The sequence below is a fragment of the Tursiops truncatus genome, chromosome 13, assembly GCF_011762595.2.
Source record: "Tursiops truncatus isolate mTurTru1 chromosome 13, mTurTru1.mat.Y, whole genome shotgun sequence".
Classification (NCBI taxonomy): Eukaryota; Metazoa; Chordata; class Mammalia; order Artiodactyla; family Delphinidae; genus Tursiops; species Tursiops truncatus.
In genome coordinates, this window is record NC_047046.1 from 26621565 (window position 1) to 26641293 (window position 19729).

Consider the following 19729-nt stretch of genomic DNA (forward strand, 5'->3'; position numbering starts at 1 on the left):
CCTGCACCTGGGCCAGACAGCCTGTACCCGACACTGCCTGGACCCTGTGGCCAGAGCAGAAGTGGAAGGACCTTGTTCCTACCGTACCAAGAGCCAAGGCTCCAGGATCACACACTTGCTCGCTTGGGAGCTGTTCTAGGTTAGGCTCAGGCAGGGCTGCCATAAAGGCTAAGGACCTCTGTGCCATGGGGCCCATCTTTCTATAGTCATCCCACTGTTGGGAGCTAAGGCCCCCAGATAGTTCAGCCTCCCTGGAAGTTCTGGGATTCAGGGCCATGTTCACAGTAGCTGCCCTGAGCCTGTCCTTGGGTTCTGCCCCTCCCTACAATGAGGAACCTGGCCAGGCCTGGGAGACTCCTTGCCATTGGACCCGGCCCAGGCATTTCTGGACATGGCCCTCAGGGTGGAGTTTGGGGGCATTTGCCAAGCCCTCTGCACTGGCTGGGCTTGGAACTCCTCCCAGCAGCCCCTGATCCTGTCCACTGTTCTCTTCTGCCCTGGAAGCAATGAGTTCTTGGTGGCTGTGACAGCTCTGGTCTGCTTTGCCCTCCAGGAATCCCACCCAAAGGAGGAAGGTCACATGGTGCTCCCAGCAGGGGTTGACACAGAGGTGCTGATGGTTGGCCTAAGTCTGGGCTGGCCGCCAGACCACCAAGATGGGCACAGGCCCTGTGCAGAGAGCTAGGATGGAGGGGCTGAAGCTGAATCTGGGCAGCCGGCCGCGGGTGCCTCCTCCCCATGGCAACGCACTTCTCAACCTGCAGCCAGCTCTGCTGGAGCCCAGCACACATCCTGGATTTGCCCCTGTTCCCACTGCACTATTGGCAGAAAGGACGGAGTCAGTGTTGTATAGATGTCTAGCCATGTGAGGCGACCCAGAGATGGCCAAACCCTGGGAGGGCAGGTGGAAAACGCCCGTCCGGTGGTTCCTGGGGACCAGCCTCTTCTAGGCAAAGCCAGTAGCCTGGCAGCCCACCCTTAGCCCTACCTGCATCCCAAGACCCACACACACTGGCTAGGGTCAACCTGCATCTTCTGCTGGGGTCTGCATCACAGCCCCTACTCTCCACCCCCACCCCCAGGCTCTATGGCTCAGCAGTGGCCCTTCTGACTACATATCTCACCTCCCTGGGTTGCAGTGAGCTGTGGCTGTTTCCCACCCAACGGGAAGGTGACCAGATGGCAGGAAGGACCTGAGAAATGGCCATGGGATCTTCGGGATCCCAGAGGCCAGCCCTGGAAGGTCCCCCCAGGAGGTTTTTGGGGAGAATTTGGTGGGTAGGTGGATGAATGGGGGCTGCAAAGCACAGGCGGTGACTGGACAAAGAACAGGACACAGGTGGGAGGGTATCCAAACCATTTACTAAGCGGACTCTTACCCCAACCCCCCAAGCTGTGAAGGAGGGCAGGGCCCCAGCCCCACACCCAGGATCCGGTTCCCGTAAGCCTTGCCTGGCGAGCTGCAGGGGTGAGACAGGGAGGTCCAGACTAAGTCTCTTGCCCCCACCCGGAGGCCAGCCTGCTGATGGAGTGAAGGCCAGTTATAAACGTCCCTCCGGCAGCCGAGGCTGGGGCCCCTGGGCTCTCGGTCTGCCCCTCTGGAATCAGCAGGAGCCACTAGGGAGTGGGTGGCATCCAAGACCCTGACGGTCAGAGAGGGAGCGGCATCTCCAGTCCAGTGCCCACACGGCCGAAGGAACGCGCGCCCTACCCACGTCGGAGCCAGCACTGCACACAAAAAGAAACAGAGCGAGTCTTCCCAAGTGCGCGTCGCCTTGCGGGGCAGGGTGCAGCCCGGGGCCGGCTAGGAGGCCGGAGAGGACGGGCTGCGGACAGAGTCCGGTCCGTGCGCAGGACCCAGAGTTCCGCAGAGCCTGTGCGCCGCGGAGGCCGCCGTCCATGCGGGGCTCCCCTGGCCGGTCCTCCCGCTCGCGGCCCTGCCGCGCAAGCGCACTCAAACATAGTTCTTCTTGTCGTAGTCGCCGCTGGCCGTAGGCCGCCGCGGCGCCGAGTACTTGACCGGGAAGCCGAAGTCGGGGCGGCCGGCGCAGACCCAGGCGCCGCAGCACACGAGGCCGCCGCCGCACATGAGCAGCGCCGAGGCGGCCCAGCCGATGTAAAGCGCGGCGCCCAGCTCGTACTTCTGCGACATGGGCACGGTCGGGTCGTAGAACTCCCGGACCACGATGTTGGCGAACCAGCAGAGCGGCACGAGTGCCAGCAGCCCGCAGAGCGCGTAAAGCGCGCCGCCCGTGAGGGCCACGCGTGCCTTACCCGGGCCGGGGGCCACGCAGGTGGTGCACTGCGCGCCCGCCAGGGTCACAAAGAGCGCGACAAGCGCCAGGAGCACGGCGCCCACGGTGAGCGCCCGCGCCGCCTGCACCTCTGTGCTCAGCGCCAGCACCGAGTCGTACACCTTGCACTGCATGTGCCCTGTGCTCTGCACCACGCACGACATCCACAGCCCCTTCCAGGTGGTCTGCGCCGTCACGATGTTGTGGTCCAGGAAAGCGGTCACCTGCCACATGGGCAGCCCGCACGCCAGGATCAGGCCCACCCAGCCCACCAGGCACAACACCAGGCCGAGAATCTCCAGCGCCGCCGACCCCATGGCTGGAGACAAGACGGGCGCCCGACGGCCCGGGGCCTCCGGGCGCGCACAGCTTACTCCCTCCGATCCCGGGCCCAGCGGCACCACAGCACAGCCTCGGGTCTGCTGGCGCCTCTAGGGGGGCTTCCCATTTGAAGGTTCGGGGGGCGGACTATGACCCGCGGGCCCAGCCCCCCACCCTGAGCAGCCAATCCACGCCCAGACCATCCGCCCGCAGCCAATCGCAGGCGCCCCCGGCAGCAGGAGTTAGGAAAACAACTGCGCGTGGGGGTAGCGGGTGGCGGGCGGCGGGAGGCGGGCGGCGCGGGGAACCGCGGGGCATCCGGTGGCGGCCCCGGACCCTCATCCGCCGTTGTCCTAATCGCTGCAGAGCCCGTTCCAAGCTGACCACGCTCCACGAACTACCTCCCTGTGCGCCCCCACCTCGCCGTTTCAGGAGTTGCATGACCCTGGGTCTGCACCGATTTCCCCGACACATCCTCGAACGAGCCAGTTGGTCCCTACCTCCCAGGCCAGCTCCACTCTTCCCTGGCCCCGGTCGGCGGGAGCCACTGCGCCGAGGGCCCCCGGGTTAGCCAAACACAGCTCGGCCTGTTCCTCCAGGAAGCTCTCCCTGGAGTCCAAGCCCAACACAGCCCCCTTCTCTGCACCCCGACCACTGTGGCCCTTCGAGTGCTGACACTGTCTCCCTCACAGGCCGAGAAGCCAGGAAGGCCTGTGCGGGTCAGGCCGGGGTTCCTGCTTCGTCCAAGGCCCTGCCCAGCGCCACCACGACCCTGGGGCTTGCGGCTCCAGCACGAAGCAGAAAGAACGGGGCCTTCCCGTGGCCTCCGGAGACCCCCACTCTGCCCCTGCTGCCGGGGCTTCCCATACTTCCCAACCTTTGCACTGACTGCTCCTCTTCCGGAGATGCTGCCCATCCCCCATCCTTTGAGGCCCAGCTGAGGCGACACCGCGTCAGTAAATCCCCAGTGACCCAGCATACAGGCAGTCCTCCCAGGAGCAGCCCGTGGCCCCAGGCTCTGCCACCTACTCCCTGCTCCAGGCCTCAGACAAGAGACAGAGAGAGAAACGCAGGGGCTGTACTCTGCCTTCCCACCAGCTGCAGTGCTACCCTGGCACCCCAGCCCCCAGGCCACCCTCCGGAAGCCAACATGGAGTTTCCTGACTGGGAGGAAGAGCCCCCATCCTCGCTGGAGGCGGGAGGCGAGGGATTTCCGGGCATTCTTCTGCACAATGGCCCAGCCATTTCTCCAAGGCCCACTGGGATGGACAGTGGGGCCCCCTGAGGCTCAGGTAGGGGCACTAGTCCCTTTCTGGCAGCCCCCTCCCCACTCCCTGTCAGCCCCTCTGTCTAAAGCAAAGTCTGTATTCTGCCCTGGAGTGGGGCTACCAGGACCCCCACTCCTTCCTCAGGTCCCAGGTGCCTGACTGCTAGCAGGGCCTCCCCAGAGAAGGCCTGCCTTTGAGGCTGGCCAAAGCCTGGGCGCCTCAACAGATCGGTCCTTCCTGGGCCTGGTTCCTTCTCCTCAGGTGGCTGAGATAATAGCCTGTCGTCCAGCACGGGAGGCACCCAAGGCAAGTTTGCTGGGCCCTGTGGGATTGGGAGGACAATTTTACCCCTTCTTTCACTCCAGCCCCCTCACTTCCTGCATAGATGGAGCTCCAAGGACCACTGCCTCCTCCCAGACACCCCTCACTCGCTGCTTCCCTCCTGTTGCAGACCTTTCTGGACGTCCCCTCCCCCATCCACTCCAGGGGGCCCAGCCCTACCACCCACCCACCCTTTCAATCCCACTTCCCTGTGGCCCAAGTCCAAGGACCTTGCCCAGGGTCCCCCCATGACACTCCACGCTGCTGTCTTCCCGGGTCAACTGCTGTGGCCTCCTCAGGCCGTCCAGGCCCCACCCTTGGCCACTGGGGCTGTTCTCCTCAGGGCAGCTGGGCATCGCAGCAGGCCCTGCTCCTGGGTCACACTCTGCCTGAAACCCTCTGTGGCCCGCACTGCCCATGGACGAAGCACTGACTCCTGGGAGCGGCCCAGGTGACATGGGCCAGCTGCACTGGGTCTGGCCAGTCCAGCAGCATACTCCACGTTCCATTCAGACTTGCCTCCCTCTGGGCCCTCAGACTGGTCTGTCTACACCCACGCCTCTTCTGCTTGCAGTATGTATCCCTTGGGCAGGGCCTGCATCTACTAGGTTGTGTTACCAAGGTCACTTCCTCTTGGATGCCTTCCTGCTCCCATCCCTCAGCCTTGCTCTCGAGGCCCAAGCTGGAGCTGCCCGTCTGCTCGCTGGTTGATCCCACCAGTATCCAGGAACGAGCCCCAGCACAGTGGCCATCTTCATGCATCTGTCCTGGACAGGGGGCTGCCTGTGACCCATGCTGACCTCTGGCCACCTGCCACTCCTCCAGCACCTCAGAGCTGCAGCCAGCACAAGGTTCTCCCCATTTGCCTGCCCACCTGCCTCCCTCTCTCTGCCACTTTGGGCCCATCCTGGCCTGGCACCCTGGAGCAGCCCCTGTGAGTCCATGTCTCTTTGGGGACAGCCTCACAGTATCTTGGGGACTTGGTAGAAGGGCCTCAGTCCCCACCTCTCACAATCTGATTTCTACCCCGACACCACTGTGTTGGTTGTAGGCCTGGCCGCAGTTGAATCAGAGCTGCCACAGAGAGGCCCAGCCCCGACCTGCGGGGGCGTGAAGACTTGCCTGCCCTTCCTTCCACTCTCTAGAATCTCCTGGCCACCTACTATACACGGAGCATCGTGTCCGGGTAGAACACCCAGGGGGCTCCTGCCCTCAACCAGGGACTGGGAAGGGCTTTCAGGTATGCCCTTGGCTGTGAGGGAAAGAGATGGCAGAGTGACACCAAGTGATGAAGGCCTCTCTGAGGCGGTGATAGTTCAGCCCAAAACGAGGAAGAAGTTCCACACAAGAGCCCAGAGGCGGGAAAGGGCAGGAGACCGGCGGGGCTGGGGTGACGTGGTGGGCGCAGGCCTGCAGGCCAAGGGTCCAGGCTGGGCAGGGTGTAGATCCCTGATTTCTGGCGAGGGGCTCTTGGGCCAGCACGCCAGCCAAGGCCACCTGCTCATCTGCTGCTATTGTTCTGCTTTCCCAGGGGAAGTGCGGCAGGATCTCATTAATTGTGTGGGGGAAAGGCCTGAGTCGGCAGAAATCAGTTTATCTTGAGCAGCTGCCAGCTGACCCTGCACCACGGTGATCCGGTGACCTTCCAGGGACAATCTAAATTTAGGCTCCAGATTTCTGAGGACTGGGATTTGGGAAGCTCCTAGTTAATGGATTTCATTTTGGGGGAAGTGAGAAATAATGTCCCTTCTGTCTTTTGGCTTTGAAATAGTTAAGGATGTTTTCCTCAGGGTAGCAGCTGTTTGTGGAGCCTCTGAGCACAGAGCACTGCCTGTGCCCTTTCTTGGTGCAACCGGTGCCCCAGAGGCAGCTCCTCCAACATCGCCAGGCCTGCCCTGGGGCCCAAGGCGCCCTGCGTGGGAGGGGCATGGGTGCCTGTGCCGATGCCCAGAGTACCCTTTGACAAAGAGCTGGTGAGTTCACAGTTCAGATGAGGGAACTGGGCTCTCCTTGCCTTTGTCCCACCATTGATGCAAAGCCCTCCGTGGTGGAGACTGCAAGGTTGAAGGGGAGGCAGTCATCAATCCTGAGTCCTCTGCTGCCATTCCTGAGCGCCCTCCAGGTTCCTGAGACAGCCTCCCTGGCTCCCTTGACCTTCACAGCTCATCTGATGTCAGTTTGGTCCTCAGAGCGGGCACCACTGGCTGGCTGGCAGAACAGGAGGGCACTGTTGCTTAACCTTCCCCAGTGGTAGGGGAGTGTGGGGGGCAGAGGGCTCTGGTTGACAAGAAACCCAGGGTCTTGTAGACCCCTGTGCCCTCATGGATCGCACCAGATGGTGGTCTCTGTGTGATTTCCTGGAGGCCAGCAAAGGCTCTGTGTAATGGCAATAGTGGCCCAAGGAGCCCAAGGCAGCCCTCACCCCACACCCTCCACCCCTCATATCTGCACTGCCTCTGTGGCCTCTCTGTCCACCTTCTCTCCCCCACCTGTCCCTTCACAGATTCAGTCCTTCTCTGCATGCTGCATTTTGCAACAATTTTATACTTCCACTTAAAATCAGTAGAGTCATTCTGGATCCTCCTTTTTCATTTAGCATCATATTGTAAACATGTCCCTACTCTGTTAAAAAACACCCTCATGATTATCATTGTTTCTAACTGCCTTGGGAGCTGGAGAGCCAGGATGGAATCATCTATCTCCCTGACTCCTGAGAGTGGGTGGTGACCAAGGCAATCTGTTCCAAGGTTCCGTAAAATGGGGATGGTAATGGGCTCAACATCAAAGGGCTGCCAAGGAGCTTAGTGGACAGCAATTCCTGGCTCAAGGTGGATGCTGGATTAACATTTACGGTGATGATCATCCTGGTAATTATGCAACCATCCCTCAAGACATAGTTTCATAAGTGATAATTTTCTATTATAAATAATGCTGCTATGAATGGCATTATTCATGAGCCTTGGTATTTCGGGTAATTTCCTCAGGAAAAACTCCTCAAAGTAGCATTTCTGGCTCACACCCTAGAGAGTGTGTCCCTTAGACGCCTTATCTGAGTACGCATTTTCACTGCCTGTCATTAGCTCTAGGTAGTCACAGTTTTTAAAGTTTACTAATTGGATAGGTAGAAGATGGCACCTTACTTTAATTGGCATTTCTTCACAAGTAATGAAGTTAAAGTTTTTTCCAATTAATACTGCTCATTTTTATTTCCTCTTTGGTGAACTGTCTATGTATCCACATAGAGCCTTGGTGTTTTCTCACTTTATATGATAGAAACATTACTTGCTATCATATATATGGCATACATATACTTTTTGCTGTTTCCTACTTAACCTATTAACAATTTTTTTCAAAATGTTATAGAAGTTTGAATTTTTGAGTATTCAAATCTATTAAGGTTTTCCCTATGAGATTTCAATCTTTATCTTTAGCCATCAAAAAGTCTTTCTATATACAGAAAATACAAATTAAGTTATGATTTCTTATAGTTTTCTTCTCTGTCTCCTCATGTCAAAGAGGGTTTCTGATTCTGACCAAGATGAATAGGACCAACTGCAGATAGAGTTTTGCTCAAGAGCAAAAAGCGGGGGAGGGCATAGGAAAGAATCAATAAATTTAAAGATGGGGGCTTCCCTGGTGGCGCAGTGGTTGAGAGTCCACCTGCCAATGCAGGGGACGCGGGTTCGTGCCCCGGTCCGGGAAGATCCCACATGCCGCGGAGCAGCTGGGCCTGTGAGCCATGGCGGCTGAGCCTGCGTGTCCGGAGCCTGTGCTCCGCAATGGGAGAGGCCACAACAGTGAGAGGCCCGCGTACCGAAAAAAAAAAAAAAAAAAAAAAAAAAAAAATTAAAGATAGGACAATAGGATTATTCCATCTGAACAAGATTTAAAAAAAAAAAGAACAGAACTTCAGGAAATGTGGGATCATAACAAAAGGTCTGACATCTATGTCATTGGAGTACCAAAAGAAGAGAAGAAAAAGGCTGGGGATAAAAAAGTACCCAAAGAAATAATAACTGGAAATTTCCTAAGTTTAGGAAGAAGAAAAGAAAAAACATACAGATTCAAGATGTTGCCAGAACTCCAAACAGAATAAATCCTAAGAAATCCACACCAAGACACATTGTAATTAAACTTTTGAAAACCAAAGACAAAGAAAAATACTGAAAGGAGCCAGAAAATAAGGACATCTCACCAATACGGGAAAAACAAAACAAATGACAGAATTTCTCATCAGAAACCATAGAGACCAGAGAACGTAGCACATTTTTTTAAGCACTAGAAGGAAAAGAAAATGTCAACCCAGAATTCTGTATCTAGTGAATATATTCTTCAGGGATGAAGTGGAAATAAATATATTCTCAGATGAAGGAAAACTAAGAGAATGTCACCAGCAGATGTACACTAAAAGAAGGGCTAAAGGATGTTATTTAAACAGAAAGGAAACGATAAAAGGAGGAATCTTTGGACATCAAAAAGGAAGAAAGAATATGACAAGCAAAATGTTGGTAAATACAGAAGAAGGAGACTTTCCTTCTCCTTTTGAGTTTTCTAACTTATGTTTGATGGTTGGAGCAAAAATGATTACACTGCCTAAAGTGGTTCTCAGGGTGTGTAGAGGAAATATCTAAGATAATTGTATTATAAATAGGAAAGGGTAATGGGACATAAAGGGAGGTAAGGTTTCTATACTTCATTCCAACTGGTAAAGTGTTGACATCAGTAGACTTTGATGAGTTATCTGTATAAAGTGTAATCCTAGAGCAACCACTAAAAACTTTACAAAGAGATACACTGAAAAACACTATAGATAATTCAAACAGAACTCTGAAAGATGTTCAAGTAAGCCACAGGAAGGCAGGAAAAGGGAAACAGAGAAACAGAGAGAAAGAGAATACACAGAAAACAAAGTGGCAGACTTAAACCTTACCATATCAATAATTACATTAAATGTAAGTGGTCTAAATACAGCAGTTAAACAACAAAGGTTGGTAGAGTGCACCAAAAAAATTACCCAAATATATGCTATTTAAAAGAAACTCAGTTCAAATTGAATGACATATGTAGGCTGAAAGCAAAAGTATAGAAAAAGATATACTATGCAAACACTAATCAAATAAATAGAGCAGTGGCTATATTAATATCAGATAAAGTACACTTCATTAAGAAAATTACCAGGGACAGAGACACTACATAATGATAAAAGGGCCAATCCACCAAGAAGGCATAGCAATCCTAAATGTGTACACACCAAGGGACAGAGCTGCAAAATATGGGAAGCAAAACCTCATAAAATTGAATGCAGAAATAGACAAATTGACAATTATAGTTGAGGCTTCAACACTCTTCTCTCAACAACTGAGAGAATAAATAGACAAAAAATCACCAAGAAGATATAACTCAACAACACCATCAAACAACAGGATCTAATCAAAATTTATATAACACTACCCAACAACAGCAGAATACACATTCTTTTCATGTGCCCAGAGAACCTATACCAGATAGACCATATCCTGAGCCACAAAAAACCCTCAATATCAGTGAAAGTAAAAGTTGCTTCTTTAAAAACTCAACAATATTAACATGCTTTTACCTAAACTGACCTTAAAAACGTTACTAAAATCAGAAATGAAAGAAGAGGTATCGCTAATAATATCTCACTAACAGTAAAAGTGATTTTAAGGGAATACAATGAACAATTGTATGCCAACAAAGTAGATAACCAAGATGAAATGGGCAAATTCCTACAAACAAAAACTACCAAACATGACTTAAGAAGAAATAAATCTGAATAGATCTATAACAAGTAAAGAGATTGAGTTAGTAATTTTAAAGATTTCCAACAAAGAAAAGTCCAGGACCAGATGGCCTCACTGGTAAACTATACCAAATGTTTAAAGTAAAGAAAAACTAATACCAATCAATCTTAAACTCTTACAAAAAAATAGAAGAGGGCGGCACACTTCCTAACTCACTCTATGAGGCCAGAACTGCCCTGATCCAAAGTCAGACAAAGACTTCACAAGAAAACTAAAACCAATAATGCCTGTGAATACAGATGCAAAAAAACTTAACAATATACTAGTAAACCAAATCCAGCAACACATATAAAAAATACATGACCAAATGGGATTTATTCCAGGAATGCAAAATCAGTTTAATAAGCAAAAATCAATCAAAGTAGCATACCAAAATACTTAGATGTAAATCTAACAAAATATGTACAGGAGTTATATGCTGAAAACTATAAAACACTGATGAAAGGAATCAAAAAACATCTAAATAAAGGGAGAGGCATTCCATATTCATGGATTGGAAGACGTTATGTGATAAAGAATAATGAATAATGCACTTATTCATTATTCATTATAATAATGTATAGTGAATAATGCACTTCCCTTCAAAATCCCAGGAAGATTTTTTATAGGTATAAACTAGATTATTCTGAAATGTATATGGAGAGGAAAAGGAATTAGAATAGCTAAAACAATTCTGAAAAAGAAGAATAAAGTGGGAAGAATCACACTATCTGATTTTAAAACTTATATAGATATTAATACTGCTTACAGGGGACAGAGACATTGTTCAATGGTGCTGAGAACCCAGAAACAGCCCCACACGAGTACAACTGATTTTTGACAAGCATGCAAAAGCAAGTCAATGATCCAAAAGAAAATTGAAAGCAGGGACTGAAACAGATATTTGTACACCAACATTCATAGCAGCATTATTCACAACAGCCAAAAGGTGGAAACAACCCAAATATCCGCTGATGGATGAATGATAAACAGGTTGTATATCCATACAATGGAATATTAGCCTTAAATAGGAAGGAAATTCTAACACATGCTACAACATGGATCAACCTTGAAGACATTATGTTAAGTGAAATAAGCCAGACACAAAAGCACAAGTACTGTATGATTCCACTAACATGAAGTTCCTAGAGTAGTCAAATTCATAGAGACAGAAAGTAGACTAGTGGGTGCCAGGGGGCTGGAGGAGGAGGGGATGGGGAGTTATTGTTTAATGGGTACAGAGTTTCAGTTTGGGATAATGAAAATGTTCTGAAGATGGATGGTGGTGATGGATGCACAATAATATGACACACTTAATGCCACCGAATTGTAAAAATGGCTGAAATGCTAAATTCTATGGGATGCACATTTTACCACAAAAAAGACAACTCAATGGAGGAAAGATAATTTTTTCAACAAATACGCTAAAGCAATTAGATATCAATAGAAAAAAACATCAACCTCAACCAAAACCTCACATCATTAAACAAAAATCTCAAAATGAATCCTAGATTTAAATGTAAAATGTAAAACTATAGAACTTTTAGAAGATAACTTGGAAGAAAGTCTTCAGGACATAGACATGACACCAAAAGCAGGATCATAAAAGGAGAAAATCATCAATTTAACCTTATCAAAATTAATTTTTGCTTTGTAAAAGACACTTTTTAAAGGATGAAAAGGTACACACTGGGAGAAAATATTTGCTCATGGATTAAAATGCCTAGAGTAGTAATGGCCCATAAGAAGTGCCACAGATACTATTTTTACTATATTACCAGGTTGCAGTTCTTTTATTAGATTTATTCCTGGATTCTTTATATTTTTGTTGCTATTTTAAAATCTTTTTAAAATTGCATTTTCTAACTGATTTTTGCTATTGTATAGAAATTCAAATGAATTTTGCTTTAAATCCAGCAACCTTATCTAATTCTAATAGTTTATTTGTAGATGCCTTTGGGGTTTCCACATAGATTATCATTATCATGTGTAAATAATGAGTGTGTGTTTTTCTTTCTAACTCTTCATATTTTTATTTCATTTTCTCATTTCACTGCACTGGTTAGGATATCCAGTAGCACATCATATAGAAGCCTTCATCATGGGCATCATGTAAAGTTTCTGATCTCACAGAGAATGCTTTCATTGTTAATGTTGTCTACTATATATTAGTAGATGTACTTTATTAGCTTCAATTCCTATTTTTGTTTTTTATTACGAAAGTTTAATTTCATCAGGTTTTTTTTGGCTACATCTATTGAAATAATTCTGTGGTTTTTCTCTTTCAATCTGTTAATATGGTGATTTACTTCAAGTAATTTTATAATGTTACACCAATCATGCTTTTTTTTTTTGGCTGTGTTGGGTCTTTTTTGCTGCACGCAGGCTTTCTCTAGTTGTGGCGAGCAGGAGCTACTCTTTGTTGCGGTGCACAGGCTTCTCATTGCGGTGGTTTCTCTTTTTGCGGAGCATGGGCTCTAGGCATGCGGGCTTCAGTAGTTGTGGCTCGTGGGTTCTAGAGCACAGACTCAGTAGTTGTGGCGCACGGGCTTAGCTGCTCCCCGGCATGTGGGATCTTCCCGGACCAGGGCTCGAACCCATGTCCCCTGCATTGGCAGGAGGATTCTTAACCACTGCGCCACCAGGGAAACCCAATCATGCATTTTTGAGATAAACCCAACTTGGCCATGAGAAATTATCTTTTGGATCCATTATTGGATTCAGTTTGCATCAGTGTTTATGAGTGAGATTTACTGGTAATTTTATTCTTGTTCTACTCTTGTTCAGTTTGCATATCAAGGTTATATCAGCCTTGTAGAAATGAGGTGCGAGTTTCCTATTTTTCTATTCTCCAAAATAATTTGTACAAGATTGGAATCATCTGTTTCTTGAAAGGTAGAATTTGCTTGCAAAGCCTTTTATTTCTTTTTCCATGTTTAAAAACATTTTAAAAATTGAATTATAGTTGATTCACAATGTTGTATTGAATTATAGTTGATTAACAATGTTGATTTACAATGCTAGTGTACAGCAAAGTGATTTAGATACACACACATATATAATCTTTTTCATATTCTTTTTCCACCATGGTTTATTACAGGATATTCAATATAGTTCCCTGTGCTATACAGTAGGACCTCATTGTTTATCTAGTTTATGTATAGTAGTTTATATCCACTAATCCCAAACTCCTAATTTATCCCTCCCCCACCCCTTTTCCCCTTTGGTAACCATCAATTTGTTTTCTATGTCTGTGAGTCTGTTTCTGTTTTGTGAATAAGTTCATTTGTATCGTATTTTAGATACCACATATAAGTGGTACCATATGGTATTTGTCTTTCTCTGTCTTACTTCACTTAGTATGATAATATCCATCCATGTTTCTGCAAATGCCATTATTTCATTATTTTTTATGGCTGAGTAGTATTCCATCGTGTATCTAGGTACCACATCTTCTTTATCCATTCATCTGTTGATTGACATTTATGCTGCTTCCATGTCTTGGCTACTGTAAATAATGCTTGCAAAGCTTTTAAAACATTTGTGAGGGGAGGGGCAGATTTTTAATCACTGATTACATTTCTTTAATTGTAAGACAATCCAGGTTTTTAAAATTTCTTTTGGATTCCATTCTGGAAAACTGTTTTCCCAAGAAATGACTCATTTCATCTGTTTTCAAATTTGTTGCCATGAGGTTGATAAATAGCCTCTTATATTTCTGTTCACTTACTGGGGCATCTATGGTGAGATCTCCCTTCCTAGTGTTTTGTTTGTGCCTCCTCTTTTTCTTGTGAATATTACCAGAGCCTGGCTTTGTTTTTGTATTTCCCACAAGCCACCTTTGGTCTTTTCTGCCTTAAACTGTACTGCACCTGATGTTGACATAACCCACAAGTTCACTCTTGGTTAGTCTTTTCTCCCTTGACTTTCAATGTTGTGTTTCTTTGTTTTAGGAGGGTTTCTTGTAATTGCAGAAACGTGAGTTATTTTTCATACAATGTGACAATCTTTTTAGCTAGAGTGTTTGGTCCCTTTACATTTTTTGTGATTACAAGTATGCTTGTATTTATTTGTAACAGCTATGTCCAGCTCCCCCTGCCCACTCTCCTCCTTCCTTTCCGTTTTCTTTTGGATTAACTTTTTAATTAATTAATTTATTTATCTATTTATTTTTGGATGCATTGGGTCTTCGCTGCTGTGCGTGGGCTTTCTCTAGTTGCGGCGAGCAAGGGCTACTTACTCTTGGTTGCAATGTGCGGGCTTCTCATTGCGGTGGCTTCTCTTGTCGCGGAGTACAGACTCTAGGTGCGCGGGCTTCAGTAGTTGTGGCATATGGGCTTAGTTGCTCCGCGGTATGTGGGATCTTCCTGGACCAGGGCTCAAACCCGTGTTCCCTGCACTGGCAGGCATATTCTTAACCACTGTGCCACCAGGGAAGTCCCTGGATTAACTTTTGTCTTTTTCTTAATTCCTTTTTACCTTTTCAGAAATTATACCTTCTGGACCTATTTAGGCAGTCACCTTCTAAAAGTAATAACCTCTAAAGTTAATATCTTTGCCCTTCTCCCCACAACACTGAAACCTTAGAATGTTTAACCTGTCACCTGCTGCCAGCTCCCATGCTATTGTTATTGGTGCCCTGCGGTTATTTCAAACACTCAGTACTGGTGTGCAGGGCCCACCCCAGAGGATGCCCCCACCTCTTGCCTCCTCAGGCAGTGGCCGCACCCAGCTTGCTAGGTGGAAAGCCAAGGGCAGGAAGCGGCCGTGAACATAGGCCGGCACCCCTGCTGCTCCCAGGAGCCAGTCCTCAGATCCTATCTCAAGCTCACGCTGGCTTAGTCAAGCCCTCAGGAGTTGGCATCCAGGCCAGCACTGGTCCAAACAAGGAGTGGGTCAGAGCTGAACATCCAGGCCCAGGCTGACCGCACCAAGGACACAGGGAGGTGCTCAGAGCCCACAGCCCTTCCCAGGAGGCTGGCAGGGCCTGGAGCCTGTGAATTTACCCCTCAGCTGCCCTGGTTGCCCCCTGCAGACACCCCCTTCTTTTCACACTTTCACTGAATACGCATGAGCTGGGAATGTCCCAGCTGGGCCTCCCTGCAGCAAACGGTGGCCCAAAAAATGTCCACAACAAGGATGTTGCCTCAGACAGTGCCTCCTGCTCTCATTCCCCACAGACCAAGGGATGGGGATGCAGAAGAGCCAAGCAGAGGGACATAGCACCTACCCAGGAGGCTGGAGGCTGTGGAGAGGAGCTGCCCCTTACATAGGTCTAGAGGAAAGAGGAGTTCACCAGGGCGAAAGTGGGATCAGGCATTCTGGGAAAGAAGCGCCCATGGGCAAGAGCAGTAACAAACACCAGCAGGGCATGGGGTATGGAAGGACAACAGTAGGACAAGGAGGGACCCATGCAACTGGGCTCTGGCTGGCTGGTGTCTTGAAGAGAGCTCCTGGGAATGGAGCTAAGAAGTAAGAGAAGCCACCATTCCAACAGGCACATGGTCATGTCTGGCTGCCAGGATGGGTGAAGTATGGTCCTGCAGCTGGGTGGCCACAGACTCAGCAGAACCCAGAGCCTCCTATTCCCAGGGGAAGGGACCATCCCTGCCACATGCCGAGTTCTGAGGGCCCACAAGCCAGGGCCTGCAAGGTGGAACTGAGTCAGAGATGCTAGGCTGAGGTTGGGATTCAAGGGAGCAGACAGAGCCCATCCCCGTCCCCCCGCCCTCCCCTACAGAGCGTCCCACTGCACATACCAATAAAGACTTTGAGAGCTAATAAACACGTGGCAATACAGAAACAATAAAGAATGTCATCAGTGGGCCAGGAATTTTGAGAGGCTTTTAGGAGTTTGTGGAAGAGAAGAAGGAGATAGAGTGAGACACTGGGACCAACCAGGGCTGAGGGAAAAGCCAACCCTGCGTGCAGACGAGGAGCCTCAGCTGGGGGAGGAGGCTGCAGCCTCCAGCTGTCACCCTGGGTGCCACTTTGTCCCCAAAGGGCCCACTGAGGCGGGCTGGGGCAGGAGGAGGTAGATGAGGAGGTAGTTCCATTCCCAGGAGCTCTCTTCAAGACACCTCTGAAAACACGAACCCTCCTCCAAGTAGCTGAGGGGGGAGAAAGGCAGGTCCTGCCAGGAGAGAACCCAAGCGGGGTCAGTTAAAGGCCTCCTGGTGCCCCTGGGGTGTCAGGGTAGAGACAAAGAAACAGGCCTCTCACACACCTGACAAGGGTACACGTTGGTACAACCACTGCAGGAAATAGTTTGCCGTTACCTCAAAAAGTTGAATGAGCATCATCCCATGAGCCAGAGGGAAAAGTGTCCACATGCACTGGGTACATGTGGCAGCCAATAGTCAGCATCAACTACCAGAGATGGAGGGAGGGAGCTCCCGATGTGACTCCAGCACCCATGACCGCGTGCAAGGACCTGAGCAGGAACCACCCTGCTGAGCTCAGTCAACCCAGCACTTGAGAAAGAAGAATAGAATGGCCCTTGTTTCAGCCCACTGAGGTTTGGGGTGTTTGTTATGAAGAGACAGAAAACCAGATTTCATTTCTATAATGGTTAAAAGTAGGCAAAATAAAACCATATTGTTCAGGAATAAATATACAGGTGGTAAAACTAAAAAGAAGAACAAAGAAATGATTACCACGAGAGTGAGGATAACCTTTATCTCTAGAGAGAGGTGAGTGGAAAGGATATATGGAGCTTCTGAGGCGATATCTAGGGGTGACTATGTGAATGTTTGCTATAGAATCATTTGTGAAGCTGTATGTAATGATATCTTTCACAATAAAAAGACGTGTGTGTATTTTAAGAAAGGCTAAAAGAAAGTACTCAGGTTTGGATGATGTGGGTGCAGCATCTGCCAGCAGCTCCCACGTGCATCCTACAGAACAGCCTGGCTTCAACAGGACCCCCACTGCCCACACACCCTCCCACGCAGGGCCAAGCCCCTGGGAGCAGCAGACCAGTGTGCCCAAGACCAAAATGCATGCCAGTCGCCAGGAAACCCCAGATGGAAGCCAGCTAATGAGAGAACAAAGGCAAGCATTAGAAACCTTGACAATGTGAAATAATAGCAAAGCCCTGGGAACAAACCTATTTTCTGTCTCTATGAATGTGCCTTTCTGGACATTTCACATCAATGGAATCATACGATACGTGGCCTTTAGCGTCTGGCTTCTTCCACTTTGCATAACATTTTCTAGGTTCATCCATTTTGTAGCCTGTGTTAGTACTTCACTCCTTTTTATGACTGAATAGTATTCTGTTGTATGGATAGGTCACATTTTGTTTATCCATTCATCACCTGATGAACATTTGGGTTGTTGACACTTTTTGGTTACTATGAATAAAGCTGCTATGAACATTTGTATACAAGTTTTTGTGTGGACATATCGTTTCATTTCTCTTGAGTACCTAAATGTGGAATTGCTGGGTCATATGGTAATACTATGTTTAACTTTTTAGGAACTGCTAAACTTTTCCACAGCAACTGCATCATTTTATATTCTCACCAGCAATGTATGAGGGTTCAATTTCCCCACATCCTCACCAACACTTATTATGTTGATTTTTTTTATCATACTGGACTCAGTTTACTAGCATCTCATTGCAGATTTTTGCATCTACATTCGTAAGGGATATTTATCTGTATTTTTCTTGTGATGTCTTTGTCTTTGGTATCAGGGTAACACAGGCTTTGTAGGATGAGTTAAGAAGTGTTCCCTCCTCCGACTTCCCCGGGGGTGCAGTGGTTAAGAATCCGCCTGCCAACGCAGGGGACACGGGTTCAAGCCCTGGTTTGGGAAGATCCCACATGCTGCGGAGCATCTAAGCCTATACGCCACAACTACTGAGCTGCGCTCTAGATCCCGAGAGCCACAGCTACTGAGCCCGTGCGCCCTAGAGCCCGTGCTCCACAGCAAGAGAAGCCAGTGCAATGAAAAGCCCATGCACTGCAACAAAGAGTAGCCCCTGCTCACCACAACTAGAGAGAGCCCACGTGCAGCAGCAAAGACCCAGGGCAGCAATAAATAAATAAACAAACAAACAAATAAATAATAAGTGTTCCCTCCTCTTCTATTTTTTGTAAGTGCTTGAGAAGGATGGATGTTAATTATTCTTTAAATCTTTGATAGAATTCACCAGTGAAACCATCTGGTCCTGGGTTTTTCTTTGTTGAATTCTTTATTACTAACTCAAAATTCATCAAATTTGGGAAAATTTCAGCCTTTACTTCTTATTGAGAATCAGCCGTTTTTGTTTTTGTTTTCTAAATAAGCTTTCCCCAGGTTGCTGCAAGCCTTTGGTTAATTTTCAAAGTTCCAGAAACATTGATCCTGTCAGTTTTTGCCCATGTTTTCATTGTTTTTATGAAGGGTGGAATGTGAAGTTTCTTACTCCACATTTTTTTTCTTACTTTTTTTTTTTAACATCTTTATTGGAGTATAATTGCTTTACAATGGTGTGTTAATTTCTGCTGTATAACAAAGTGAATCAGCAAATATGTACATATATCCCCATATCTCCTCCCTCTTGCGTCTCCCTCCCACCCTCTCTACCCCACCCTAGGTGGTCACAAAGCACCAAGCTGATCTCCCTGTGCTATGCGGCTGCTTCCCACTAGCTATCTATTTTATGTTTTGTAGTGTATGTATGTCCATGTCAGTCTCTCACTTCGTCTCAGCTTACCCTTCCCCCTCCCAGTGTCCTCAAGTCCATTCTCTACATCTGCATCTTTATTCCTTCCTGTCCTGCCCCTAGGTTCTTCAGAACCGTTTTTTTTTTTTTTTAGATTCCATATATATGTGTTAGCATACGGTATCTGTTTTTCTCTTTCTGTCTGACTTACTTAACTCTGTACGACAGTCTGTAGGTCCATCCACCTCACTACAAATAACTCAATTTTGTTTCTTTTTATGGCTGTTACTCCTCCATTTTTGCTGACATCACTCCTTAGTTGGGCTTCTGACAGAGCAGACAAGAGCATCCTGACAAGAGATTTACTTAGTTATAAAGGTACGCTTTGGGATGGTGATTCTCAAACTTTAGTGTGCATAAGAAATAACTAGAGGTGATGATTATAAATGCATATTCCTAGATCCCACCACAAATCCCAACACTTATGTCTGGGGCCTGGGGATCTGCATTTTAGGCAGGTGCTTAGAGGCCCCCCTTTGGAAGCACCAGTCTCAAACAATGAACAAAGTAATAAGCAAGTTGGGAGGTTGCAAGGAGAGATGGTGTTCATTTCACATTTTTCACAGAAGAGAGCCAAGAGAAACCAGGTAGAGTTGAGAAATCAAAACATGGGAGAGGCTTCCCTGGCGGTCCAGTGGGTAAGACTCCACGCTTCCACTGCAGGGGGCCTGGGCTCGATCCCTGGTCAGGGAACTAAGGTCCCGCATGCCACAAGGTGTGGCAAAAAAAAAAAAAAAAGACATGGGATGAACGCTTTAGAGTTATGGAGGTACCCAGAGTAAGAACTGGAAACAAACAGTGAAGGGAGGCGACCTCCAGGGAGGGGCTGGAGTGGGACACGACAACTTTGACTTTTTTCTTTACAGTTTGAACTTTCTTTTCTCAAATACAGATGTTATCTTTATATATTAAAACAAACAAACAAACAAAAGCGATAGAGAAGTCAGTAGGAGGAGGCTACTGGCCAACAACCCCACCTTGTCTCCTCAGGGCCTTGGCCAGCCCAGCCCT

General features: G+C 48.1%; 1 protein-coding gene across 1 annotated transcript; it reads right to left on the minus strand.

The window, feature by feature from the left end:
• Positions 1-1343: 1343 nt before the first annotated feature.
• On the minus strand, positions 1344-3680 carry CLDN5 (claudin 5). The gene has a single exon (XM_033837457.2). It carries the CDS (start codon positions 2609-2611, stop codon positions 1955-1957), a length of 657 nt encoding a protein of 218 aa, XP_033693348.1. The 5' UTR covers positions 2612-3680; the 3' UTR covers positions 1344-1954.
• Positions 3681-19729: the final 16049 nt, after the last annotated feature.